Raw genomic sequence first — 27,902 nt, forward strand, 5'->3', positions numbered from 1 at the left:
AAGGCCGATACCGATCATTAGTAGTTAACAGATAACCGCATAACAGCATTTACAGTGAAAATGAAAATCTTTAAGTCAAAATTAAGATTTTGAAATGTTACAAACTCCAACACAAAACTTTGTTTAAATGCTTTAAGCAATTACTTAATAAATCAGAAACTTTCACTATAATCCCCAGTAACAGAGAGTGAGAGAGTCAGAGTGAGAGAGTCAGATAGTGTTGTTGGGGGGGGGGACATGAAGTCAGACTCAGTGGGGAGTGAAACTGAAGAAGAGGGACAGACACAGAGCTGTAGCAGAGCCAGAGTAGACCACTTTTTAATTCATCAACTTTATCAGTTATCAGGCAAATAAAACGCTGATACAGATAATCTGCAAACTGACAAAAAAACGCAAATCACAAATTTTCACGTTAGTATTGAAAGTGCTCATATTATGCTCATTTTCAGGTTCATAATTGTATTTAGAGGTTATATCAGAATAGGTTAACATGGTTTAATTTTTAAAAAACACCATATTTTGTTGTAGCTCCTCTTTTCACCCTGTGTTGAGCTCTCCGTTTTAGCTAGTGAGGCATCACACTTCTATCCCATTATGTTTTTTAAGCAGTTTTGTTGATTGGGGTTCCATTTACTCAAGCATAGTAGACATGTTTATCAAATTGTCAGGAATGACAAATGCATATACTACCGGTCAAAAGTTTGGGGTCACTTAGAAATATCCATTCCAGACAGAATACCAGCTGAGATCAGTTGCATTTTGTTTTTTTAAATCAGGGCAGCAGTTTTCAGATGACATTATGTGCTTACATAATTGCAAAAGGGTTCTCGACTGTAGAAAGAAGTGGCTGATCTTTAATGCAATATCTACATTGCCCATTATCAGCAACCACTCATCCAACGTTCCAAAGGCCCATTCTGTTATACTAATCTGATATCATTTTAAAAGGCTAACTGAGAAAACATTGGAGAACTCTTTTGCAATTATGTAAGCACATAATGTAATCTGTAATCTGAAAATTGCTGCCTTGGTTAAAAAACATTTTAACACAGACATTTATAAGTGACCCCAAACTTTTGACCGGTAGTGTAGATTTCTGTCAAATAAGGTAACACCGACTCAGTGCCTTTACTGTACGAAGCGATCATACGTGAAGTCCCCCCACCCCCCCAAAAGGCCCATTCCGAGTCATGAAAAACACTGGCTATGAATCTAAGAATCTGAACCAGTTTGTAATCCAGTATATAAATGAGTGAGGTCAACCTGCCCCACGGAGAAAAGAAAAAGGCAAGGAAAATGTTCTGACTTTCAGAGTTTATTTCTCTAATATTTCTTTATATCACAAAAAGTCTTCGAAATGCAGACTAGGATCTGTATGTAAACTGTACACAAAAGCAAGGCACTATACACTGTAGGATTTAAAAATCAAACGCATTTCATCATCATTAGCTTTGCCGTTTATCAAGCCCGTATCCTGTTTTTATTTCTATATCTGAAACAGAAATGACACTAGATGCAATAACAGAGCTGCGTCATCTGATTTATAAATGGCAACTGGTGAACTGTACAGCAAGAGACACTTCTGTAATATCCAGTATTCATCATCATACATTAGAAACCTCCTCAACATTAACTATAGTTTATTCAATCATTATCAATAACTCCGTGAACATTCATGAAGCTTTAAAAAAAAAAAAAAAATCCTATATGAATTTGATAAATATAAATTATTTGTAATGCACAAACAGACATACAAAGAACAGCAGAGAGATGCTGAGGAGTGTGTTCAACAGGCTGACAGACCTGCTCCCACTCTAACACATGGCTGCATGGCTGACAATGTAAGGGCACTGGGTTGTTCTGCGTATAGTACATATTTACAACCATTAACATTAAATTCAATAAAGTTGTTGGACCTGCAACTCCGTGCCTATAGACGTCATCTGAAACTGCCAAGTTTCAAAAGGGCGACTTTAAAGAAGAGCTATTAACACATTCCCTCAGAGGTGCATCCACCTACCAGGGATTTTTTTTTTTGGCGCCCCCCCCAAAAACATTTTACCCAGAGCCAAATAAAAACTCAGCTGCGCCAAAATGACAAGAATTGAGAATAAAAATAGCGATTTAAATCCTCTCCCAATGTGTTTCAATGCAATTTACCAAACAACCGTACAACATAAACTTCGATATGAGAGCTGATCTCAGTTTTACCGTCCAGTGTCTTCCGGTGAGCCGTACTGACAGCAGTACTTAAATATTAATACTACTTTCTGTTTTGTTAATTGGGGTTTCATTTACTCAAGCATTATACATACACGTTTGTCTCCTGAGCCTCTGTTGTGTCCGGACGGCAAGCCAAGAGGAGACAAAAACAACATCCTGGTGTCTTCTGGTAAGCTCTCAGTTTCAACTGTTGTTAAAAAAGTCCCTTGGCTTTCTTCAGCTTCACCTGCTTCCAGCCGGGCAACGCCCCATACTCCTCTCTGGTCATGTCCAGGGCTTTCTGTGGGAGCACGCAGCAGGCACAGTCACATACAGTCACACGCACATCATAGTTCAGAGATGCTCTGATACCAGTTTTTGCTTCCAGATATCGATTCTGATACCTTAACTTGCGTCTCGGCCGATACGGAATACTAGGGCGATTTAATAAAAAAAAAAAAACTAAATAAAAAATAAATCAAATTACAATTTTTCTGCCAGATATTGCGGTTACGATTCGATTTGCGTTTTTTTATAGCCGCATATTGCACCTTCTACGATCATGTTAAATAAAGTAATAACAAATAAATTAAAAATCCACTGAAAATAGGACATTTGTATAAACAATCTGTGAAATGTAACACTGTTCCAGCATTATCCTATTAAAAACAGTAAATCTAATAAGAATAAAAAATGTTAAACCAAATGTTACAAACATTCAACTAAATCATTTACATTTGATTATTCACCGTCTGCACGATTAGCTAATCACATTCTTTCAAATTGTGATTTTGATTTGAAAACGATTCATCATTCAGCCCTACCGAGTACCAATCTGATACCAGTGAGTCATATATTTTATTATGTTTTAACAGCTGTATACTACTATCCCTGCATGGGATAGGATTGCTATCACTCAGTACGCTTACATGCACACCAATATTTCACTATAATTCCGAATATGACAATATTCAGAATTTGATACAGGACATGTAAACAGCATATTAGGTAGGATATTCCAAATAAGGCCTTTTACCGAATATAGTATTTTCTGATTAAGACATGGGTGATATTCCGGTATTATTCAGGTTTTAGAGACATTCTTTGGACATGTATACAGCACATTTGGAATATGTGTCTCAATCAGGGTTTTCACAGCAGTTTACAACCAGTTTGTGGCCTCTTGCCCGTTTATGACTTATGGTCAGCTCGGTGCGTTGCTATGGTTTCTGTACACAAACCAACCAGCCAACAGTTTGGAAGGCTATAGACCCGATAAGAAGGAGAAACACAGCTACTTTTAAACTTTATCAAAAGACTTGGATATCAACAGGTTTTTGGATATGAGCACACATCGCTATGCCGACCTTTTCTAGAAGATGGTTGAAGGAATAAAAGGGTGACGCTGTGTTCACACGCTCCAACAAGTCCTCCACCGCTGGAAAACTTTGAAAAAGTCCTGTTTTGCACGGCTACATGTAAACGTAGCCAACATGTTCCCCAGCTGGGAGCACCGAGAGGACATCGCTGAGATCACTGAGAGGGTGTGTGGATCCCATCCTATTATCTGATTCCTCCCAGCTACATCATCTGATATGAAGAGTGTCTGCCTGTAGTCATTAGTGTGTCTACTGCATACGCACTTATTGTATTCCTTTTTGATGAATACAGGTCAGTATGGGCTGGGACTTAAAACAATAATCTGAGCCTGTCAGTGGTAAAAATCATTAGCCGTGTAGACAGTTTAGTCAGAATATAGTCTTTTTGGGAATAAGGGCAAAAAACTGGAATATTATGTGCATGTAAACAGCCATTGTTGTTCGTTCTGGCTCAGGTTAAACTTTTTGTGAAACATGAACAAACAATGGACGTAGTAGAACTTTATTTTATCATCCATTTTGACAGTGAGTCATAATGGAAAAACAAAAATAATAACTACTTTTAAGTAGATTTTCTTCAGGGCTAAATAACGTGGTATTCGGGGGACAAAACTCCAGTACTTGCCGATACTGAAACCAGCATTTTAGGCGGTATCGGAGGTTTATCTGATATTGGTATCAGAACATCTCTACCATACGTTTACAATACAAACTGTTGAGAATGTCACATCAACACATCCTGCAACATGCATGGTGAGGAATGAGTAACATCTGAGAACACACTCATGTGTCAGTGAGATTAACAACGCAGTCATCTTTTCTTTAATTTCCATGTCTGGTAAAATATGGTCAAAGAGCTCAAATCTCCAGGATTCAGTACTGCGTCCACACCGGCTCGTAGATTGTGAGTGAACAACATGCTAAACTAATAAGAGGAGTTAGACCTTTTATCAGACAGAAAATATAAAAGAGATGAGGAAGTTGGATAAAAAAAAAAGAAAAAAGAAGTGATTTATGGTTAAATTGAGTGAGGATGCTGTGCAACTTGTCCGGGTCATCCATGCTCAAGTCAGATGACTCACCTTCCCATAAGCCCCTACACCCTGGACGGTGGAATGAAAGAAGTAGACAGGTTCACAAAAAAAGGCAAGAAGATAGAGAGAAGATGGCAAAACATGATGAAAGACAAGAATGCGAAATAAAAAAAAGGGAAGAGAATGAACATAAGGGAAATCTGAGATAGGTCAGGAAAACCATAACATATTTTCAGAAAGTGATCTATAATATTCCTATAACTCAGTGTTTCTAAACAAGAACCTTCCTGAAAGTCATATTGAGTGAACATAAGTTTACCCTTTAACTCCATACTTATTCTATATTCTTCTCATTGTCAATAAATGAAAACAATGAATGCATCTACTCACTGCTATGGTATTTATGAAGATTTATTGGCAATAAGAAAGATGTTAAACAACATCAGTCTTATCATTTAAAAGGTGCAAAATACAGTCTATCATACTGTACTTTAAAGCAGTACTAATCACTTTTTTTGGCCACTTTGGGTCACAACAAGCTGAACATCACACGTGTCTGACATATTATGGGCATATAAAGTTCATGTGGCTAAAACGTGATTTCCGGTTCTGCGGAGGCTCCACGCAGAGCTCTCGCCGTAGCCTACATAAGTGGCCTGATGTTTCTACTTGTGCGTTGGTGTGTGCATCGTGTCGTCGTGTGTGTGTGTGTGTGGGGAGTGTGTGGTAGAGTGAGTGAGAGAGTGACAGTGACTAGCTTCAGAGCAGTCACCGTCAGTAGCAGAGTAGTGACTCTAGAGTCCTAGTGAGAGAAACAACGTGTCTCCCCTGTTCTTTCTGACTAAGGTGGTAAATCTGTAGCAGGAAAAGTTAACCCTCTCCTTGATTTCATGTTGTTTATGGAGAAGGAGAACCAGGAAATGAGTCGAGGGGGGGAGGGGGGAGGGGAAGCAACGCTACCAAGCCACGGATTGAATGAGATTGAATAGTAGCCTGGCTGACACCAGACCCTCACAGCTCATTTCCAAAGGGGCGTCACAAACAGACGGCGCTCAAATGCCTCTGGGCGCAATTGGATAGTCCTTCAACCAATCAGACCAACGATCCGGGTGACGTAGCAGCGACAGCGGCATCAACGGGTTGCTGCCGAAGCGGTGGCCGTCATGATCAATGTAAACCAAAAGCTGCTTGCCGTAGCTGCGCTATCGTCATCGTGTAAAGCCCGCCTCAACGTCAATGTGCCTCGATTTGGATAAATTGGAAATGGGCTTGAATGGGCTCTTGGCCAGACTGACTTGCAGAGCAAATCTCAAATTTGCTGGAAGTTCGTCAGGGTTTTCCCAGGCTAATTGAATAGTGCAAATTGAAAAAATATCACTGTGAAAGTAGTCGTAAAATGTGTTTCTAATATATCAGGATTAAACAATTATTGAGATGTTTCACATTCTCTAGCTAAATGTTTTCTCTTTAAGTTAATGACCAACAATCATCATGGTTAATATCTAAAAAAACTAAACATGTAGCACCTTTAAAGTAACACCAGAGAGCGGCTGTAGACTGCAGGGTCTTACCTCAAAGTCCTCATCAGACAGGTAGACCTCCAGGCGGAGAGGGTCAACGCCCTCAGGCAGCGGCCGGGCCAGAACATCTGCCAGTGGGTACGCCGTCTTACACAGCCTGGCCAACACGTCCTCTACCAGGATAATCTGGTTACACACCTCCGCCTCCTGAGAACACACACACTAAATATTTCAGTCAGGAACACTCTGGTAATAGATTTAACCATTTATTGCGCAACAAATGGAAATACAGTTATGCTTGGCGCCGATGGCTGCGCTCTTAATAATGCTCCCTGGATCAGCCAAGCAGCATGCTAAACAGACAGGGAGCACCATGCTGAAACCCCCCCTGGGTTAAAAAAAAAAAAAAAAAAAGAGTGAGCCAAAAGAAAGACACTGAAAACCATTTTAAACTTTGAGTCATGTTGGGACTCTGAACTAGGAAGGTGGAGGCAAAACGTTGCCAGCAGCAGCAGTGAGTGTAGCAGGGACCAGCATTCTGGGATGGGAGAAAAACGTGCGAAGAAATCGAAAATTGTATGTACTGTGATTTTTTTGCGATGATTTTATTTTCCCGATATTTATTTAAATTTTTTACCAATGATTCACCGCCGATGGCGACTACATCATATCTGCTTCCAGCTAAACAGCTTAACAGCAGAAAATCCATGTTTTGTTCTTCTTTACAAATGAAATAAATGTCAGACTGACGTGATTTGCGTTTTTAGAAATGACTCATGATATATTTTCTCCAGAAGTGTATTATTCAACTTTAGTTTCTTGTCAAATACGGAAAAGAAAACCGCAATACTTCTAGAATCACAATCAATGAAAATCGCAATACAAATGGAATCGGCGCCCATGTATCATGAAAGAATGGAATGGGGACAGAGGCATGTGGCCCCAGCCCTAGTCCATAGTAATGTTGACTTTTCCCCCCCCAGCTGAAGACTCGTCAAGGGACAGAGCTGCTGATCCAGTCAGAGATCGACAGCGTCATCAACGACTGGTACCGGGCCCTCACAGAGACCATCAGCACACATGTGAGGAGACATCTTTCATTAGCAACATCTTGTCACAAGTTTTACTTTGAAAGGGTAACTTCTGTTTGTTTATTTTCAACCTGGACCCTATTTTCCTACGTTTTTTGTCTGACTGATGGGAACAACAATCTCTGAAATTGGTCCATTATTAAGCGAGATCGCTGCAGCCGGCAGCGGCGAAACAAGCTACAATGTAATGTTGATGGGCAATTGGGCATCTTCAGTTTACGTCCACAAAACGTGCACGTGCTGTTTTACCACTGACAGGCTCAGATTATTGTTTTAAGTGTCTGCTAACGTCCCAGCCCATACTGACCTGTATTCATCAAAAAGGAATACAATAAGTGTATGTGCTTCCGTACAGTAGACACACTAATGGCTACAAGCAGACACTGTTCATATCAGATGATGTAGCTGGGAGGAATCAGATAATAGGATGGGATCCACACACCCTCTCAGTGATCTCAGCGATGTCCTCTCGGTGCTCCCAGCTGGGGAACATGTTGGTGAAGGTGAGTGGTTCCAGACCAGCGTGGATCAGGTACGCTTTGGGAGGCTTCTTCTCATTCTTTTCTGTGGCAACAAAGTAACAACAGACCACCTGTGTTAAAAAAGCACTGCTGCAGTGGTTTTGCACTGCAGTTCACATTAGAGCTGGGCGATATGGAGAAAAACTATTTTGGACCAAATACCTCGATATCAATACTGCGGCGATATTGGTGCTTAAACTAAATATTTACACAATGAGATTTTAGATAAGTAATCATCAGTCATGTGGATATAATAACTAAGTGGTAATATAACAGTGAGGTACATCACTTTACTGTAATGCAGCCTTTAAAAAACAGGAAAAGACAATATCGTATTACGATATCCAAGATTGAAGACGATATCTAGCCTCATATATCGATAAATATATATTGCCCAGCCCTAGTTCACATACATCATTTTCAGTCTTACGGTTGTCTGAGGATGTCCTCAACAGTAACAGAAAGTGGTTTTGTACGTGTCTAATAATGAATGGTTTTATTATGAAACTACATACAAAAAAAATAAACCGTAAACTTAAAATTCAAGACAGTATTTCAGTTTAAGAAAAAGCAAGAATAAGCTAAATAAATAAATTCTCATGTTTAAAAAGGAGTAGGAAGAAGCAAGATCAGGTCCTACCCTTTTTATGAAATGTTGATAATGGTTGTTTTCAATAAACAACCATACAGCCCTATAACCGAAAACATCGTCAACATCGAAAAAAAACATTTGCAGATCAATTAATGGATCAAGTTACTATTCCATAAGTTTCTTAATTACTGTACTGTCCACCCAGTATATTTATCAAGCACAATTAGCTTCTTAATAGATCAGAACCAAACTGACCTTGGCATAATAATAAGAATGAAGAGGAATACCTCTGCAGTACTGGAGCACAGTCTCCATGGCACACTTCCTGTCCGAGTCCCAGCGGATTCGGGCTGAGCCGGTGCTTTCACTGTCCTGAGGCCACCAGCCCTGCCACAGATACACCTCATGGTGGTTGTCCACCAGGAACAGGGCTGGACCGGAGAATCAGAGGAGGACACTCAGAGTGAGGACAGTTTCATAGAGTGGTCGCTCATCAGCTTATTCAGGATGCTAGTTTAGTGTTAGGAATGAGGTTTTAGGTCTTACATGTTGGGGATTCACTGAAAAACTGTTTTGGATGACTTGCTCGTCTTAAAGCTACAGTGCATAGTTTCTGTCTCCCCTATGAAGAATTCGGTAACACTTTACTTTAAGGTATCTACATAAGAGTGACATGACACTGTCATAACACATGACACTGTCAAGAACAAATGACACTGTCATGACACATGAACTCTAACCCTAACTATAACCCTAACTTGTCATGACAAAAACCGAATGACACTTAACGACAAAAAGCGTTAATGTCATAAATGTTTATGACTTGTTTATAATGTTTATGACATGTTCATGACAGTGTCATGTCACTCTATGTAGGTACCTTCAAGTAAAGTGTAACCAAGAATTCAAAGTAATGACAATGACACATGGTACAAGCCTTCTGTGATCGCACATGCGCCCCCCCAGAGTGAAGAAATGGCTAAGTAAATCATCTTTGATCATGAAAAGCACATATAAAAATTATTAAATTATATAACTATTTTTATCTTCACATGTACAGTTAGACAAGTGTGTGTGTGTGTGTGTGTGTGTGTGTGTGTGTGTGTGTGTGTGTGTGTGTGTGTGTGTATACCTGGCTGGGAAGCTGCATAAAGGTCCTCCTGCAGGAAAGGCATAGAGTTGACTTTCCTGGGCTCTCTGGCAGGGTAAAGAAACTCCACCGCCGCAAACTCCCCCGAGCTGCTGCTCAACTGGTACAGACGTGGGGAGAAGTTAAACCTCCCCGGGTCTGAGGGTCAAAGGTCAACACACCAGGGTTATTATAATAAACTCAAACCAAAAGAAGGCAGTGAGAAATACTTTCAGCAAAACTTAAAAAAACAAAAACAACCTCAAACTAACTATATTGCCTGGTTAAACCAAAGAAAATTAAATAAGAAATGAAAGGAAATTCATGCAGTTTTAGTTTTTCAGCTTTAATATTTCACACCTGGAAAAAAAAGGAGACAGCATGAGTCAGTCAATCTACTAGAGATTGCTTTCTCTTTTTTTTGTATATAGATCTCTATACAAGACACTTCCTTCATTCTATAATGACATTTTTTTTTTTACTGTTATCTTCATAATCATGCCACTTGAAATAATTAGAAACTCAGGCCTCCTATCTGTCGAACATCTCAACTTCAGTTTGGATTGAATGACAGAGGATCAGTAATATGGAACACTTCAGCATCAGATTAATCAAAGCTAACACAACGTACAATTTAAGAAAGCTGTTAAAGGTTGGTTTTTGGCTCCGCAATGTTCTCCCTATGGGATGTCTTGTAAACAACCCATGTAACTCCTGATATTATTTTACCTTTCATATGTATTCTGTTGATTTGATAGTGTGTAATTTTCTTCTATCTTTCTATTTCAATTGGAGTATGCATTGGAGAGTGCCCAGATGAAGACCTTCTGAGGTTTATTTGCATCGCTCCATCACATCTTTTATTGATTATGTGTATATTAATCTGTAGTATTTGTATATGCGTAAATTAATAACTGAACTAAACTCCTGTGACACTGAACCACAGAAACTTATGGACTTGACATTCCGGGAGATGGCGCTGTGATGCAATTACTTCACATCTGACACTAGTAGTAGCACGAAGATTAGCCATTGTGGCCATTCATATACAGTTCTCTCCTACCATGTATTTTGTATGTATATGTAGCTTTTATTTTTATTTTGTATTAACCTTTATTTATACAGGTAATGTCATTGAGACACAGGGTCTCATTCTCAAGAGAGACCTGTTTGGAACAACACACAACATCAGTTGCAGACAAACAGATTACAGTAGGATACACAAGACTTACTATAAACAATACCTAAACTAAACCTACGGCAAAACTACAGTAAATATATAAAAACTAAACCTTTGTGAAAATCTAAAACTAAAACTAGCAAAGACACTCCGAAAACTAAAATGAAAACTAACTAGAAATTCTAAATGCAGTTAGAACACCTCGCAACAAACAAACATAAGTTCATAACACCAAAGAAAAAACTTGGGAAAAATCAAAAAGAAAAAGTCTTTGGGTTTGATCATAGACTGTAAATATTAATGGACACCGCATCGGCGAAGTGCTGCAAGTGCCTTAAACCTGCATTCTATCTGAATACCAGCGGGGGGAGACTCCTTAACGCTGCATTCTATCTGAATACCAGCGGGGGGAGACTCCTTAAACCTGCATTCTATCTGAATACCAGCGGGGGGAGACTCCTTAAACCTGCATTCTATCTAAATTCCAGCAGGGGGAGACTCCTTAAACCTGCATTCTATCTGAATACCAGCAGGGGGAGACTCCTTAACGCTGCATTCTATCTGAATACCAGCAGGGGGGAGACTCCTTAAACCTGCATTCTATCTGAATACCAGCGGGGGGAGACTCCTTAAACCTGCATTCTATCTGAATACCAGCGGGGGGAGACTCCTTAAACCTGCATTCTATCTGAATACCAGCGGGGGGAGACTCCTTAAACCTGCATTCTATCTAAATTCCAGCAGGGGGGAGACTCCTTAACGCTGCATTCTATCTGAATACCAGCGGGGGGAGACTCCTTAAACCTGCATTCTATCTAAATTCCAGCAGGGGGGAGACTCCTTAAACCTGCATTCTATCTGAATTCCAGCAGGGGAGACTCCTTAAACCTGCATTCTATCTGAATTCCAGCAGGGGAGACTCCTTAAACCTGCATTCTATCTGAATTCCAGCAGGGGGGAGACTCCTTAAACCTGCATTCTATCTGAATTCCAGCGGGGGGAGACTCCTTAAACCTGCATTCTATCTAAATTCCAGCAGGGGAGACTCCTTAAACCTGCATTCTATCTAAATTCCAGCAGGGGGAGACTCCTTAAACCTGCATTCTATCTAAATTCCAGCAGGGGGAGACTCCTTAAACCTGCATTCTATCTGAATTCCAGCAGGGGGGAGACTCCTTAAACCTGCATTCTATCTGAATTCCAGCAGGGGGAGACTCCTTAAACCTGCATTCTATCTGAATTCCAGCAGGGGGGAGACTCCTTAAACCTGCATTCTATCTGAATTCCAGCGGGGGGAGACTCCTTAAACCTGCATTCTATCTGAATACCAGCGGGGGGAGACTCCTTAAACCTGCATTCTATCTGAATACCAGCGGGGGGAGACTCCTTAAACCTGCATTCTATCTGAATACCAGCGGGGGGAGACTCCTTAACGCTGCATTCTATCTAAATTCCAGCAGGGGGAGACTCCTTAAACCTGCATTCTATCTGAATACCAGCGGGGGGAGACTCCTTAACGCTGCATTCTATCTGAATACCAGCAGGGGGAGACTCCTTAAACCTGCATTCTATCTGAATTCCAGCAGGGGGGAGACTCCTTAACGCTGCATTCTATCTGAATACCAGCGGGGGGAGACTCCTTAAACCTGCATTCTATCTGAATACCAGCGGGGGGAGACTCCTTAAACCTGCATTCTATCTGAATACCAGCGGGGGGAGACTCCTTAAACCTGCATTCTATCTAAATTCCAGCAGGGGGGAGACTCCTTAACTGCATTCTATCTGAATACCAGCGGGGGGAGACTCCTTAAACCTGCATTCTATCTAAATTCCAGCAGGGGGAGACTCCTTAAACCTGCATTCTATCTGAATTCCAGCAGGGGAGACTCCTTAAACCTGCATTCTATCTAAATTCCAGCAGGGGGGAGACTCCTTAAACCTGCATTCTATCTGAATTCCAGCGGGGGGAGACTCCTTAAACCTGCATTCTATCTAAATTCCAGCAGGGGGGAGACTCCTTAAACCTGCATTCTATCTAAATTCCAGCGGGGGGAGACTCCTTAAACCTGCATTCTATCTAAATTCCAGCAGGGGGAGACTCCTTAAACCTGCATTCTATCTAAATTCCAGCAGGGGGAGACTCCTTAAACCTGCATTCTATCTAAATTCCAGCAGGGGGGAGACTCCTTAAACCTGCATTCTATCTGAATTCTAGCAGGGGGAGACTCCTTAAACCTGCATTCTATCTGAATTCCAGCAGGGGGAGACTCCTTAAACCTGCATTCTATCTGAATTCTAGCAGGGGAGACTCCTTAAACCTGCATTCTATCTGAATACCAGCAGGGGAGACTCCTTAAACCTGCATTCTATCTGAATACCAGCGGGGAGACTCCTTAAACCTGCATTCTATCTGAATACCAGCCGGGGAGACTCCTTAACGCTGCATTCTATCTAAATTCCAGCAGGGGAGACTCCTTAAACCTGCATTCTATCTGAATACCAGCAGGGGAGTCCTTAACGCTGCATTCTATCTGAATACCAGCGGGGAGACTCCTTAAACCTGCATTCTATCTGAATACCAGCGGGGGGAGACTCCTTAAACCTGCATTCTATCTGAATACCAGCGGGGGGAGACTCCTTAAACCTGCATTCTATCTAAATTCCAGCAGGGGAGACCCTTAACGCTGCATTCTATCTGAATACCAGCGGGGAGACTCCTTAAACCGCATTCTATCTAAATTCCAGCAGGGGAGACTCCTTAAACCTGCATTCTATCTGAATTCCAGCAGGGGAGACTCCTTAAACCTGCATTCTATCGAATTCCAGCAGGGGGACTCCTTAACCTGCATTCTATCTGAATTCCAGCGGGGAGACTCCTTAAACCTGCATTCTATCTAAATTCCAGCAGGGGAGACTCCTTAAACCTGCATTCTATCTGAATTCCAGCGGGGGGAGACTCCTTAAACCTGCATTCTATCTAAATTCCAGCAGGGGGAGACTCCTTAAACCTGCATTCTATCTAAATTCCAGCAGGGGGAGACTCCTTAAACCTGCATTCTATCTGAATTCCAGCAGGGGGGAGACTCCTTAAACCTGCATTCTATCTGAATTCCAGCAGGGGGGAGACTCCTTAAACCTGCATTCTATCTGAATTCCAGCAGGGGGAGACTCCTTAAACCTGCATTCTATCTGAATTCCAGCAGGGGGAGACTCCTTAAACCTGCATTCTATCTGAATTCCAGCAGGGGGAGACTCCTTAAACCTGCATTCTATCTGAATTCCAGCAGGGGGAGACTCCTTAAACCTGCATTCTATCTGAATTCCAGCAGGGGGAGACTCCTTAAACCTGCATTCTATCTGAATTCCAGCAGGGGGAGACTCCTTAAACCTGCATTCTATCTGAATACCAGCAGGGGGAGACACGTGCGGTGGCAAAAGGAGTTCGGTTCTGTAGAAGTCTATGAGAAAGTGACCCACTTCTCTCTTGATTTATTACCTCAGTAAACATTTTAATAATGAGTTTATGGTCTTAATCGCTAGTTTTAAGTCTTCTGCAACACAGAATGATGTTCAGTTTTTGAATTATGGTCTTGTTTATTTTAAAATCGTCGATAAAGCAGGGAGGGTTTTAGGGCGTGGCTATGATGTGATTGCCAGTGACAGTGTGTAACGTAACGTGGCTCCTCCCTCACTCCTCCCTCTCGTCTAAAATCGTCACATCCCAACCAGGATGGCTGCGCCCGTAACGGCAAACTCGACGACTCATAGCAGATCTCCACAAACCAACGGGTGACGTCACACATGCTCTGTCCATTAATATTATACAGTCTAGGGGTTTGATGCACTTTGGTGGCCCCCACCTTGCAGCATGCAGTCGTACGCTTTCCGGTCCCTCCTCCCGAGGGGTTCCCAGAATCCTGTGGGCTCTGATCCCTCGTCACATTCCCGGATGGTCACCTTGCTGCTGCTGTGGAGGCCTGTTTCCAGAGGACAACTGTACAAAGACAAACGTGTCATACTGAAATGATGGCGGCAGTATTAAAAAAAGATAGAATCATAAATGGATTTTTCTCAATACATTTGCACGATCAATAATAAAAGGTTTCAGGAATTGCTTCCAATTGAACAGTCCCACTTGTTTGAATTTTACTTCTAGTGTCACTTCCGACGGAATACTTTAAGAGGACTAGGGCTGGGTATCGTAACGTGAATTTGATAAAGATTCCTAAACGCTACTTTTTTCTATATCAATTTATAAAACAAATATAAATTACAACATTACACATTACAGCACAAATCTTTGTATTTTTCAGCTCCTACTCAAGAGTCCCGTCTCTGTGTATCATAGAGTTCTTCGTGCATGTCTCTACAATGTGTAGCGTTAGACAGCCATATTATTATTATTATTATTATTATTATTACTACATCTTGGTAGAAGCATGCTGCGTGCTTATTGGCTCACTGACACTGATGAGATTTAATCCTTAGGGATTGAAATTAGGTATTGAATGACGAGGCATTTTGTAATACTCAATACTTTAGAGGCAATTCGGTCGGTGCCTAAAAAGTCTCGGATTGGGTACCCAGCCCTAAAGGGCAGCCAATCAAGTTTCCACTCACTGTTCCTTGATTTTGTTGGCGGCGGTGCGTGCCACGTCCCGTGTCTGCGTCTGAGCCTTGCAGCCGTGCCACAGGTAGATGAGGGACTGGCTAGCGCTCAGCAGCACCATGGAGATCCTGGAGCGCAGGCTGCTGCAGTGACAGGCCACCTCCAGCAGGTGGCCCTCCACCTCCACCTCCCCTCGCACACAGTACAGACGCCAGTCACCTTGAGGGGAGAGATAAGAGAAGGGACACGGGCACAGAGATAGATTTAGCGGATGATGTAAAAAAAGTAATTATATATTTCTTTGCTGAAGTGGAACTTGTAGTTAGGGATAGACAGATTACCGGCCCTGGTTGAATACCGGGCCATTTTTTGGCAGTTTATCTGTATCAGTGTTTTATTTGCCTGATAACTGATAAAGTGTATTAATTAAAAAGTGTTCTACTCTGGCTCTGCTACAGCTCTGTGTCTGACCTTCTGCTTTGGTTTCACTATCCACAGAGTCTGACTTCAATGACATCACTTTACTGTAATGTAGCCTTTAAAACCAGGAAAAGACAACACTTATGTCATAGCACGATATTACGATATCCAAAATCTAAGATGATATCTCGTGTCATATCACGATATCGATATATCATTGATATATTGGCCAGCTCTAGCTTAAAGCATTTAAACTACATTTTGTGTTGGAGTTTGTAATGTTCCAAAATCTTTTGATTTTGACTAATTTTGGCTTCAATAACGATAATCGGCATCGGCCTTGAAAACCAGTATTGGGCGATCCCTACTTGTAGCCCTAAAGAACAAAAAAGCTCAGCTATTTGAGGTGTGGGAAAATACGGAGCTCCTGAATGATTCAGTGGCAGTGTTTATCCCTCCGGATGGTGTCTATTCTTGCAATCCAATTATTCTCTGAGCCACAACACAGTTCTCATATACGTGAGTCGCTCATTATGAGCAGATGATGAATTTATATCACTGTTACAGAAGCAGAGATTACTGTAAATGCAGGTCTAAGAAGTCATTGTGAGTCTAATTCATTTAAAACTGTCCGAGTTTAAGTGTAATTTAGAAAAAATGGACTCTTAATACACTTTTTTGCGTATTAAGCCTGTGCAGAAAATAATGGAATAGCAGCAGAGACCAAACTGTGCGTTTGTCTTGATGATTAATGTGGACTTACCCTGGGAGTGTTCCTCCTCCTCTTCTCTCTTCCCTGAGTGGATGACCATCCCTCCTTTGAAGCACTGCAGGAAACATGGAGGCTCCTTACCCTGCTGGACCTGAACCTGGAGGGGGATCCAATGATACAGGAGAGGAGTAAAGCTCACAAAATGAATGACAATTAACAATTAATCTACAGTAAATAGACGGACAGAAAACTGACTCGCTAAGTACGTTTACCCAAGTACAAATGTTAAGGTACTACTGGAGTCTTTTCTTTTCATTAGCTGATTAAACACTGAGTTGATTGACAGAACAGTTTGGATCGTTTCCAGTTTCTATAATGTAAGGGTTTGTCTGCATTGAGTACTTTTACTTTTAATACTTTAAGTACATTTTCCTAATTATATTTTCATACTTTTACTTAAGTAACATTTTCAATGCAGGACCTTTACTTGTAACAGAGTATTTTTACAGTGTAGTATCAGTACTTTAATTTAAGTAAACAATCAGAATACTGATCAAAGTGCAGTTTCATCCACCAACGGCTCACACACAGACACACACGCACACGAATGCACGCACGCGCACACAACACCAAAATTTGAAAGGAAACTTTCTGCTATTGTTCTTTGTCTACACTTGAACAAACATTCCTTTCATGTTTACGTCATGAGTGGCACTAAAACATTTCTAAAGTCATGAACATCAAGCGCAAAAAAAATAGAAAATCGATCATTTCCCTGTGTCCCATAAACGGCTTGCTTTTAATGTGAGGCAGGGCATTAATAGGTTTCCTGTGTATGAGTCAGCTCCGTTTGGTGTCCCTCCTACTTTATCTGTCTGGCCTGATCTTAAAGTGGAAAATTCCACATTTAAACATTTGTCACAAACAGCAAAGTAAGACGGTTCAACACCCCCCCCACCCACACCCACCTGTGGTCCGCGCTCCTCGTCCAGCTCCACCGTCATCAGTGCTGATGTTCCTTTCTCGCTGACGGTGGAGTTGCGGCCCTGCCAGAAGAAGTAGCAGCACTTCTCCTTCCCAGCCCCCGTCGTCTTCTGCTGCTCCGGCTTCTGTCTCCTCCCAACTGATGGCCAACATTTGTATATTTGGAGTCAAGTTCAGACACATTTTAAGCACATACAGTACAAAGATAAACATATCTCTTTCATGATCTAATGAGGAAGTGATGGATAATCTAATTTAAATTGGACAATCAGATACCTTGAAAGACTTTTCTTATGAGTTTATTTTGTGTTTAACTACTCTGATCCACACACTAGTAGGGATAGACTAGCAGAGGCAACTCAACCACATCTTATAATGTCTGTGAATAGAGAATACTGGTGTCTAAATCAAAGATGGATGTTTTCAGAGCGAGTCAGAGGCATTTTACAGAAGGATATGATGTATGAACAGTTGAGTGGCCTGGATCTATAGCAAGCCACATAAAAACTAGGATCACCTAGTGTTGTGGCTTTTGAGGAGGAGGCAAACTGTAAATGATCTTATCAGTAGCGTGTTCATATTTCTGTCAGAAGTTACAGATGGGATGAAACCAGCTGACTTATTCGAGCAACTTTATTGCTCGAACAAGTGTGCCAGTATTCTCTTTACTGGCACAGCACCAAGGTTACAGTATAATAATAGTTTCAAAATGATCAATTAGTTTGCATTTTATTTTTGACTTTTCCATTTTATTTTAGTTTGAGTTAGTTTTCAGAGTGTGTTTGATATTTTTGGTTTATTTTTCAGAAAGGTTTAGTTTTACTTTTTCTTAGGGCCAGGTAAATGTCTAAGTGCAGTAGCTGTTTAATCTCTGTGCTACTTCAGTGTCGATGTCAAGCAGTTACGGCACAGCGCCATCTCATGTCATGTCGGTTCAGTTTCTGTGGTTCAATGACACGAGAGCTGACGGGAATTCATGCAGTCTCCTTTTTTCAAAACGGCAATGATTCATTTTGATTTGGTTTTATTAGTTTTTTTAACCTGGCAATATAGTTTTCAGTTTAGTTTAGCTTTTCTTGAAGGTTTTCGCTTTTAGTTTGTTTACTAAAAATATTTTTCACTGCTTATTTTCATTTTAGTTTTAGTTCACTACAATAACCCTGCAGAGCACTGCTAAATGAAGTTATCAATAAAGACTTTTAAACTACTATTAGACAAAAGATCCTTAAGTGTGTGAATAAGTGATGGTGTGTATGTGACAATAGGTGAACACTAACCTGCAGTGCTGACCATGTACTTCCACTTCATCACGTACGTGTCGCCCTCGTGAAACTGGCCGATGCTCTGCAGCGGCAGGCGGCTGTAGTCAAACTCCAGGATGTGCCACAGCTCCACAGCCAGCGTGCTGACCTCGTAGCTCCGCCAGTCCTCTGCCTCCACCAGGCCGTAGCCCCGGCCCACACTGAACCCGTCCAGTTTGGTGCAGACGGGCGCCTGATGGAGGGGCAGCATCAGGGAGGCGTCGTACGCGTGGGGGTGATCAGACGTGGACTGCTCCTGGGGTGAAGATTTAGATGAGGGATGGAGTTGAAGGACAGGATGTGCATTTGATACTGGGGTGTTCCCCTTTGAAGTTTCCAGGGGAAAGCTTAGACAACACCCGGTCATTCATAGGTCACAGGTCGGGGGACGAGGACATTCGGCCAGTCTCTGATAACCAGACCTGTTGATGTATAATTATGTTCGTCTCGCTACAGATTCAAGGAGTCTAGACAGTTGAATGTTAAGGGAATGATTTGTTTCTGGACTGTCTCCTTTTGGAGGTCGTGGTTTTTTTTTTTGTGGGGCTTCTAGCATACTTAACTGAGAGAGAGAAAAAAAAAAAAAAAATTTAGGCTTCAGCATCTGATTCTTCTCAGAGAGAGGGAGAGAGATAGGCTGAACTAGGCTTCAGCATCTGATTCTTCTCAGAGAGAGGGAGAGAGATAGACTGAACTAGGCTTCAGCATCTGATTCTTCTCAGAGAGAGGGAGAGAGATAGGCTGAACTAGGCTTCAGCATCTGATTCTTCTCAGAGAGAGAGATAGGCTGAACTAGGCTTCAGCATCTGATTCTTCTCAGAGAGAGAGATAGGCTGAACTAGGCTTCAGCATCTGATTCTTCTCAGAGAGAGAGAGATAGGCTGAACTAGGCTTCAGCATCTGATTCTTCTCAGAGAGAGAGATAGGCTGAACTAGGCTTCAGCATCTGATTCTTCTCAGAGAGAGAGAGATAGGCTGAACTAGGCTTCAGCATCTGTGTTTAGGCGCCTGCAATATCTTTGTTTATCTTAAAGGTTCAGCCAAACGTAAGCCCTCCACCTTCAGGAGGACAAGAACTTCAGAGAGTTGGGACAGGACTGCACAATGATACATCATGGTTATACTGTACTGCCTTAATTGTCTCCTGAATTGAGTGTGCATTAAAGGCTTCTGTGTAATTGATCAAAGTCTCCCGACTCTTCTTCACATATGTGAAATGAGTTGTGCTGCTCCTGAGTTTTTCCTTAACACCCTTAGCTGAGAGAGACCGATCAGGGAACCCCCTACATTTATTCTATAAAATTAAGTTGCATATTAAACTGTGCCTACAATAATGTATAGACGGGTTAGAGCCTTTACACATACCTTTGTAGTGCATAGGATACACTATTACAATAATAATTGTTGTCATGATTTTATAAATCATCTTTTAATGTAAACATACATGTGGTACAGTGAATGTTTAGGATGAAGTTTATCTGTGGATGGCTACCTTAGTGACTACCTTACCTATAGGCCAGTAAGCTTATCATCAATGTTTTTCCCCCATATGGGCAGATTTTTATTTGCTAATAATATGTTGGATTCATGTAAAAGACATTTTCATTTTTGGAAAAAAACAAGCAAACAAAATAATTAACAATAAATAACAGATCCCCTGTTAAAGATATCTGCTGTACATTATTCTCTGTGCCACACTGAATAAAGCCTTCTAGGATACTGAAGTTAGGGATGGACCATATATCAATTTAAATCAATATCATAATATGAAACTAGATGTCTTAGATTTTGGATATCGTAATATGAAGGGTTGTCTTTTCCTGGTTTTAAAGGCTGCATTACAGTAAAGTGATGTACTTTTCTGACTTTACCAGACTGTTCTAGCTGTTCTATTATTTGCCTTTACCAACTTAGTCATATCCATATTACTGAAGATTATTTATCACAAATCTCAATGTGTAACTAGAAAATGCATTTCCTGCAGAAAATGCGTGGGAATGCTGAATAGCTGAATTGCTAAAGCTAACTGGATGAATAGCTTAAATCCGTAAGAAGAAGATGAAGTAGTGAAAATAGTTGAAAAAGTAGGAATGGTTTTTAAATTTCATATCATACTACCACTAATGTACAAAATATGTGGAATAATTTAAGTTTTTTTGAAAAGCTTATGTTATAGCTAAACTGGATTGCTGGTTAAAATGTGTAAGAAAAAGGTGAAGTTGTCAGACAGACAGATGGACGGACGGAGAGAGGAAAGAGGAAAGAGATAGGACAGAGAAAGAGGCCAGATAACAGAGAAAGAGAACAGAAAAAGAAAGAAGACAGTGAAGAGGACAGAGAACAGAAAGAGGAAAGAGAACAGAGGACATGAAGAGGAAAGAGGACAGAAAGAAGAAAGAGGATAGAAAGAGGAAAGAGGACAGAAAGAAGAAAGAGGATAGAAAGAGGAAAGAGGACAGAAAGAAGAAAGAGGATAGAAAGAGGAAAGAAGAAAGAGGACAGAAAGAGGAAAGTAGAAAGAGGACAGAAAGAAGAAAGAGGAAAGAAGAAAGAGGACAGAAGACAGAAAGAGGAAAGAAGAAAGAGGACAGAAAGAGGAAAGAGAACAGAGAGCGAGAGGACAGAAAGAGGAAAGAAAGAAGAAAGAGGACAGAAAGAGGAAAGAAGAAAGAGGAAAGAAGATGACAGAAAGGAAAGAAAGAACAGAGAGCAGAGGATGGAAAGGAAAGAAGAAAGAGAACAGAAAGAGGAAAGAAGACAGAAAGAAAGAGGACAGAAAGAAGAAAGAGGACAGAAAGAGGGAAGAAGAAAGAGGAAAGAGGACAGGAGCCGAGGACAGAAAGAGGGAAGAAGAAAGAGGACAGAAAGAGGAAAGAGGACAGGGACAGAGGACAGAAAGAGGGAAGAAGAAAGAGGACAGAAAGAGGAAAGAGGAAAGAAAGAAGAAAGAGGACAGAGGGAAGAATAAAGAGAGAAGAAAGAGGACAGAAAGAGGAAAGAGAACAGGGAGCGAGAGGACAGAAAGAAGAAAGAGGACAGAAAGAGGGAAGAAGAAAGAGGACAGAAAGAGGAAAGAGGACAGGGAGCGAGAGGACAGAAATAGGGAAGAAGAAAGAGGACAGAAAGAGGAAAGAGGACAAGGAGCGAAAGAGGACAGAAAGAGGAAAGAAAGAAGAAAGAGGACAGAGGGAAGAATAAAGAGGGAAGAAAGAGGACAGAAAGAGGAAAGAGGACAGGGAGCAAGAGGACAGAAAGAAGACAGAGGACAGAAAGAGGGAAGAAGAAAGAGGACAGAAAGAGGAAAGAGGACAGGGAGCGAGAGGACAGAAAGAGGAAAGAGGAAAGAAAGAAGAAAGAGGACAGAGGGAAGAATAAAGAGAGAAGAAAGAGGACAGAAAGAGGAAAGAGAACAGAGAGCAAGAGAACAGAAAGAGGAAAGAAGAAAGGACAGAAAGAGGACAGAAAGAAGAAAGAAGAAAGAGGACAGGGAGCGAGAGGACAGAAAGAGGAAAGAGGAAAGAAGAAAAGAGGACAGAGGGAAGAATAAAGAGGGAAGAAAGAGGACAGAAAGAGGAAAGAGAACAGAGAGCAAGAGAACAGAAAGAGGAAAGAAGAAAGGACAGAAAGAGGACAGAAAGAAGAAAGAAGAAAGAGGACAGAGAGGAACGAAGAGGAAAGGAAGAGGAAAGAGAACAGAGGACAGAAAGAGGAAAGAGAAAAGAGAGCGAGAGGACAGAAAGAGAACAGAGGACAGAAAGAGGAAAGAAGAAAGAGGACAGAAAGAGGAAAGAAGAAAGAGGACAGAAAGAAGAAAGAGGAAGAGGAAAGAAGAAAGAGGACAGAAAGAAGAAAGAGGAAAGAAGAAAGAGGACAGAAGACAGAAAGAGGAAAGAAGAAAGAGATCAGAAAGAGGAAAGAGGACAGAAAGAGGAAAGAAGAAAGAGGACAGAAAGAGGAAAGAGAACAGAGAGCGAGAGGACAGAAAGAGGAAAGAGGAAAGAAAGAAGAAAGAGGACAGAAAGAGGAAAGAAGAAAGAGGAAAGAAGATGACAGAAAGGAAAGACAACAGAGAGCGAGAGGACAGAAAGGAAAGAAGAAAGAGAACAGAAAGAGGAAAGAAGACAGAAAGAAAGAGGACAGAAAGAAGAAAGAGGACAGAAAGAGGGAAGAAGAAAGAGGAAAGAGGACACGGAGCGAGAGGACAGAAAGAAGAAAAAGGACAGAAAGAGGGAAGAAGAAAGAGGACAGAAAGAGGAAAGAGGACAGGGAGCGAGAGGACAGAAAGAGGAAAGAAGAAAGAGGACAGAAGACAGAAAGAGGAAAGAAGAAAGAGATCAGAAAGAGGAAAGAGGACAGAAAGAGGACAGAAAGAGGAAAGAGAACAGAGAGCGAGAGGACAGAAAGAGGAAAGAGGAAAGAAAGAAGAAAGAGGACAGAAAGAGGAAAGAAGAAAGAGGAAAGAAGATGACAGAAAGGAAAGACAACAGAGAGCGAGAGGACAGAAAGGAAAGAAGAAAGAGAACAGAAAGAGGAAAGAAGACAGAAAGAAAGAGGACAGAAAGAAGAAAGAGGACAGAAAGAGGGAAGAAGAAAGAGGAAAGAGGACAGGGAGCGAGAGGACAGAAAGAAGAAAAAGGACAGAAAGAGGGAAGAAGAAAGAGGACAGAAAGAGGAAAGAGGACAGGGAGCGAGAGGACAGAAAGAGGGAAGAAGAAAGAGGACAGAAAGAGGACAGGGAGCGAGAGGACAGAAAGAGGGAAGAAGAAAGAGGACAGAAAGAGGAAAGAAAGAAGAAAGAGGACAGAGGGAAGAATAAAGAGGGAAGAAAGAGGACAGAAAGAGGAAAGAGAACAGGGAGCGAGAGGACAGAAAGAAGAAAGAGGACAGAAAGAGGGAAGAAGAAAGAGGAAAGAAAGAGGAAAGAGGACAGGGAGCGAGAGGACAGAAAGAGGGAAGAAGAAAGAGGACAGAAAGAGGAAAGAAGACAAGGAGCGAGAGGACAGAAAGAGGAAAGAAAGAAGAAAGAGGACAGAGGGAAGAATAAAGAGGGAAGAAAGAGAAGGACAGAAAGAGGAAAGAGGACAGAAAGAGGGAAGAAGAAAGAGGAAAGAGGACAGGAGCGAGAGGACAGAAAGAGGGAAGAAGAAAGAGGACAGAAAGAGGAAAGAGGACAGGGAGCGAGAGGACAGAAAGAGGAAAGAGGAAAGAAAGAGGACAGAGGGAAGAATAAAGAGGGAAGAAAGAGGACAGAAAGAGGAAAGAGAACAGAGAGCAAGAGAACAGAAAGAGGAAAAGAAGAAAGGACAGAAAGAGGACAGAAAGAAGAAAGAAGAAAGAGGAAGAGAGGAAAGAAGAGGTAAGGAAGAGGAAAGAGAACAGAGGACAGAAAGAGGAAAGAGAAAAGAGAGCGAGAGGACAGAAAGAGAACAGAGGACAGAAAGAGGAAAGAAGACAGAAAGAGGAAAGAAGAAAGAGGACAGAAAGAGGATGGACAGACAGAGAAGACAGACGGACAGAAGTGGAAGGCCAAAGAGACTACTGTTCATGTTACTGCCTGTAGTATCTGTATAGACTACTGTTCATATTACTGCCTGTAGTATCTGTATAGACTACTGTTCATATTACTGCCTGTAGTATCTGTATAGACTACTGTTCATACTGCCTGTAGTATCTGTAAACTACTGTATTACTGCCTGTAGTACTGTATAGATAGTATACGCCTGTATATCTATAATACGTTCATATTACTGCCTGTAGTATCTGTATAACTACTGTTCATATTACGCCTGTAGTATCTGTATAGACTACTGTTCATATTACTGCCTGTAGTATGTGGGTGTGTGTCTGTGAAAGTGTTGTCATGGTAACCATGGCCTGGGAATGTTTACTTGCTTTGATGTCTGTAATCAAGCTAACGAGCCTGTCACCTGCTGAATCTGTCAGCTGTGCCGTGCTGCAGCTATTCAGAGTCCCTGAGAGCGAGCCCCAAACAAAGCCTCACTGTGGCAACAACCATAACTGCTATCAGTCAAATGACGTGATCCTGAGCATCACAAGGCCTTTGTGAACGAACGGGTATAAAATTTATATGGATAAACGTAAAAATGTGGTCATATCAGCGATTTCAAAAAGTGGTTCGTTCAGTGTTTCGCTGGGAAATATCTAGGAGTTTGATCATTGAAGCCAATGGAGAACGATATGGACATCTTGTCATTTGGAAGCTCAACCAGCCAAAAGTAAAAGGCGTATCACAAAACTGAGCAGATTTTCTGAAACTAGACAAAATACCTACGTCTTTGATGTATAAATTGTGTATGACAAGTAGATATTGTGGGCGGAGAGCAGTTTACAGACAAGGAACTAAGATAATTTTTTCGGCTTCACCCTCTAGCTGTGATGTCATCCACTCTTAGCAAACGCAATACACACCCTGTTTAATCGATAAAAATTTCACTGAAATAATCACTAAACTTAAACAGATTTTTCACAAAAACTGTAAAAGATATCAAAACACTGAGCACACCCCGAATACCTGAATATTTTGTGAACATTTTACATTTTGAATCACGTCTGTAGGTGGAAGAATGTAGGAGGAGATACATGTTGAAGCAGAAGAGGATTTCAAGATTGAAGGCTGCCTCATTCACGTCAATGTTAAAAAAAGTGTTAAAAAGCTTAAAACAAAAAAAGTATAAATAGTAGAAAAAAGTTGAAGAAGTCCCATCATTAGCTGAAAGAGCTGAACATTTGAAAAGTTGAATGGTTTAAATAGGTGAAAGTATGCAGAAGTTACAGAGAGCCAAAAAACGCCGGAAGAGGGAATAAGCAGAAGAAAACGAGAAAAATGCATTTCCTCGCGGAAAATGCGGGAATGCTGAACAGCTGAACTGCTAAAGCTAACTGGTTGAATAGCTGAAATCTGTAAGAAGAAGTTGAAGTAGAGAGAATAGTTGAAAAAGTGGAAATCGTTGAAAAGTTCAAAGTTGACGCTAAAATTGTTGACTTTAAAAGCTGAAAAATGACAAAATATGTAGAACATTGTGAGAGATCTTTAGCTGAAGCTGAAGAATAGTTGAAAAGTGGAAATTGGTTCAATAAAGTTAAAAAGTAAGAAAGGGAGGGAGGAGGGATGGAGAGAGAAGGAGAGAGAGAAAAAAAAAAAAAGAGAAGGAGAGGAGAAGGAAGAAAAGAGAGAAGGAGAGAGAGAAAAAAAAAGAGAGAGACAGAGAGAGATGGAGGGAGAGGAGGGATGAAGAGGACAGAGACAGAGAAAAGAGAAAGAGACAGGGAGAGAGGGAGGGAGAAGGCGGGATGAGAGAGAAGGAGAAAGAGAGAAAAAGAGAGAGAGAGACAGAGAGAGATGGAGGGATGGAGAGAGGACAGAGAGAGGGAGGGAGGAGGGATGGAGAGAGGAGAGAGAGAGAAACAGGGGGAAAGAGAGAGAAAGAAAAGAGAAACAGAGAGATAGAGAGGGAGGGAGAAGGGGATGGAGAAAGAAGGAGAGAAAAAAAGAGACAGGGAGAGGGAGGGAGAAGGCGGGATGAGAGAGAAGGAGAAAGAGAGAAAAAGAGAGAGAGACAGAGAGAGATGGAGGGATGGAGAGAGGACAGAGAGAGAGAAAGGAGAGAGAAACAGGGAGAGAGAGGCTGAAAGTTTATAGACTTTGTATTATTATCAGCCATATCCATTGCGTAGAACAAACAAGCATGACCCTAAAGAGCTGAGAGGTGGATACATTGCCTGAAAAGAAACGGGCTATATACATGGATGAAATCACAAATGACCCTGGAGGGAGAGACAGAAGAAGGAAGGAGGGAGGCATAGAGATAGAGAGGGAGACAAGAGGGAGGGATACAGACAGAGGGAGGAGAGAAGAGAAATACATATTACAGATATATACTGCATAGAACGAAAAAAGCATCAATCTAGCTGAGATGAGATGTAGAAATATAGTAGAGTGAAAAGAATGGGGCTGAACAAGAAGAAGAAAGGAAAAGAAGAGAGGAGAAAGAGAAGAAAGGAGGAGCAGAAGAGAAGAGATAGAGAGAAGAGTGTATTGTGTGTGTCACAATGAGCGAAGCGTGTGTGTGTGTGTGTGGGGAATGTGTTTGTGTGTGTGTGTGTGTGGGGTGGGAGTGTGTGTGTGTTTTTGAGTAGTGTGTGTGTGTGTGTGTGTGTGTGTTTGTGTGTGTGTTTGCATGTGTGTCTGTCTTTGTGTGTTTGTGTGTGTGTGTGTGTGTGTGTGTGTGTTTATGTGTCTGTTTGTGTGTGTGTGTGTGTGTGTGTGTGTGTGTGTGTTGCTGCGTGCATGTGTGTGTTTGCAAAATAAAACATGAATAGCTGAATTGCTAAAGCTAAACTGGATGAATAGCTTAAAACCGTAAAAATAAGTTTGAAGTAGTGAGTAGTTGAAAAGTCAAATAACACCTTAGCCAGGGACACAATGATGGATATGCCACAATGGGATTTGAACCCGGGGCCCCACACACCTAGCCATGTGCCATAACCACTGCGCCATCTTCAGAACAGACAAACATTGTTCCTTTAGTATTTATAAAGCCTCCCTTTGATCATTAATCGCCACACCTAATGAGTGAGAGACAGTGTGAGAGAACCCTTCAAACAAGCCTTAATAAATCCACAACAGTTAATGCTATCGCACAGCGACTTGACCGTTAGAGGCACACGGCCTTTGTGAACGTATCGGTATAAAATTTATATGGATAAACATAAAAATGTGGGCATGTCAGCAATTTAAAAAGTGGTTCGTTCTGCTCTTCGCTGGAAAAAATATGGACGCTTTTATCATTGCTCGAGTTGATGAGAATTATTTTATCTCATCATTTGGAAGCTCGCTGAGCCCAAAGTATGAGACATCGCAAAACCGAAGCAGATTTTCTGAAACTAGACAAAAATACCTACGTTTTGATGTATAAATTGTGTATGACAAGTAGATATTGTGGGCGTGAGAGCAGTTTACAGACAAGGAACTAAGATAATTTTTTTGAAGCTTCACCCTCTAGCTATGATATCATCCACTCTAGCAAGAATACAATACACCCTGTTTAATCGATAAAAAATCCTGAAAAGATTACTAAACTTAAAAGGCTTTTTCACAAAAACTGTAAAAGATATCAACCTGAAAAGTAGACCCCGAATAGCTGAATATTTTGTGAACATTTTAAATTTTGAATCACGTCTGTAGGTGGAAGAATGTAGGAGGAGATA

General features: G+C 41.2%; 1 protein-coding gene across 13 annotated transcripts in view; it reads right to left on the bottom strand.

Moving 5' to 3' along the window:
* Positions 1-1,297: 1,297 nt before the first annotated feature.
* The window catches only part of svila (supervillin a), a 147,289-nt gene continuing 120,684 nt past the window's right edge, over positions 1,298-27,902 (bottom strand). For 11 of the 13 annotated variants that reach the window (XM_039790282.1, XM_039790286.1, XM_039790285.1 and 8 more), the window contains 11 exons: positions 18,651-18,930; positions 17,358-17,512; positions 16,441-16,546; positions 15,269-15,476; positions 14,509-14,642; positions 9,472-9,627; positions 8,627-8,770; positions 7,669-7,790; positions 6,187-6,342; positions 4,664-4,684; positions 1,298-2,503 (listed from right to left, as the gene is read on the bottom strand). In XM_039790282.1, coding sequence (XP_039646216.1) covers positions 2,417-2,503; positions 4,664-4,684; positions 6,187-6,342; positions 7,669-7,790; positions 8,627-8,770; positions 9,472-9,627; positions 14,509-14,642; positions 15,269-15,476; positions 16,441-16,546; positions 17,358-17,512; positions 18,651-18,930 — 1,569 coding nt within the window. In that variant the 3' untranslated portion in view covers positions 1,298-2,416. The remainder of the gene's footprint in view (positions 2,504-4,663; positions 4,685-6,186; positions 6,343-7,668; positions 7,791-8,626; positions 8,771-9,471; positions 9,628-14,508; positions 14,643-15,268; positions 15,477-16,440; positions 16,547-17,357; positions 17,513-18,650; positions 18,931-27,902) is intronic. The other 2 variants (XM_039790288.1, XM_039790275.1) reach the window with 1 other exon arrangement.

Source organism: Perca fluviatilis, chromosome 22 (genome assembly GCF_010015445.1).
Source record: "Perca fluviatilis chromosome 22, GENO_Pfluv_1.0, whole genome shotgun sequence".
In the NCBI taxonomy this organism is placed as follows: Eukaryota; Metazoa; Chordata; class Actinopteri; order Perciformes; family Percidae; genus Perca; species Perca fluviatilis.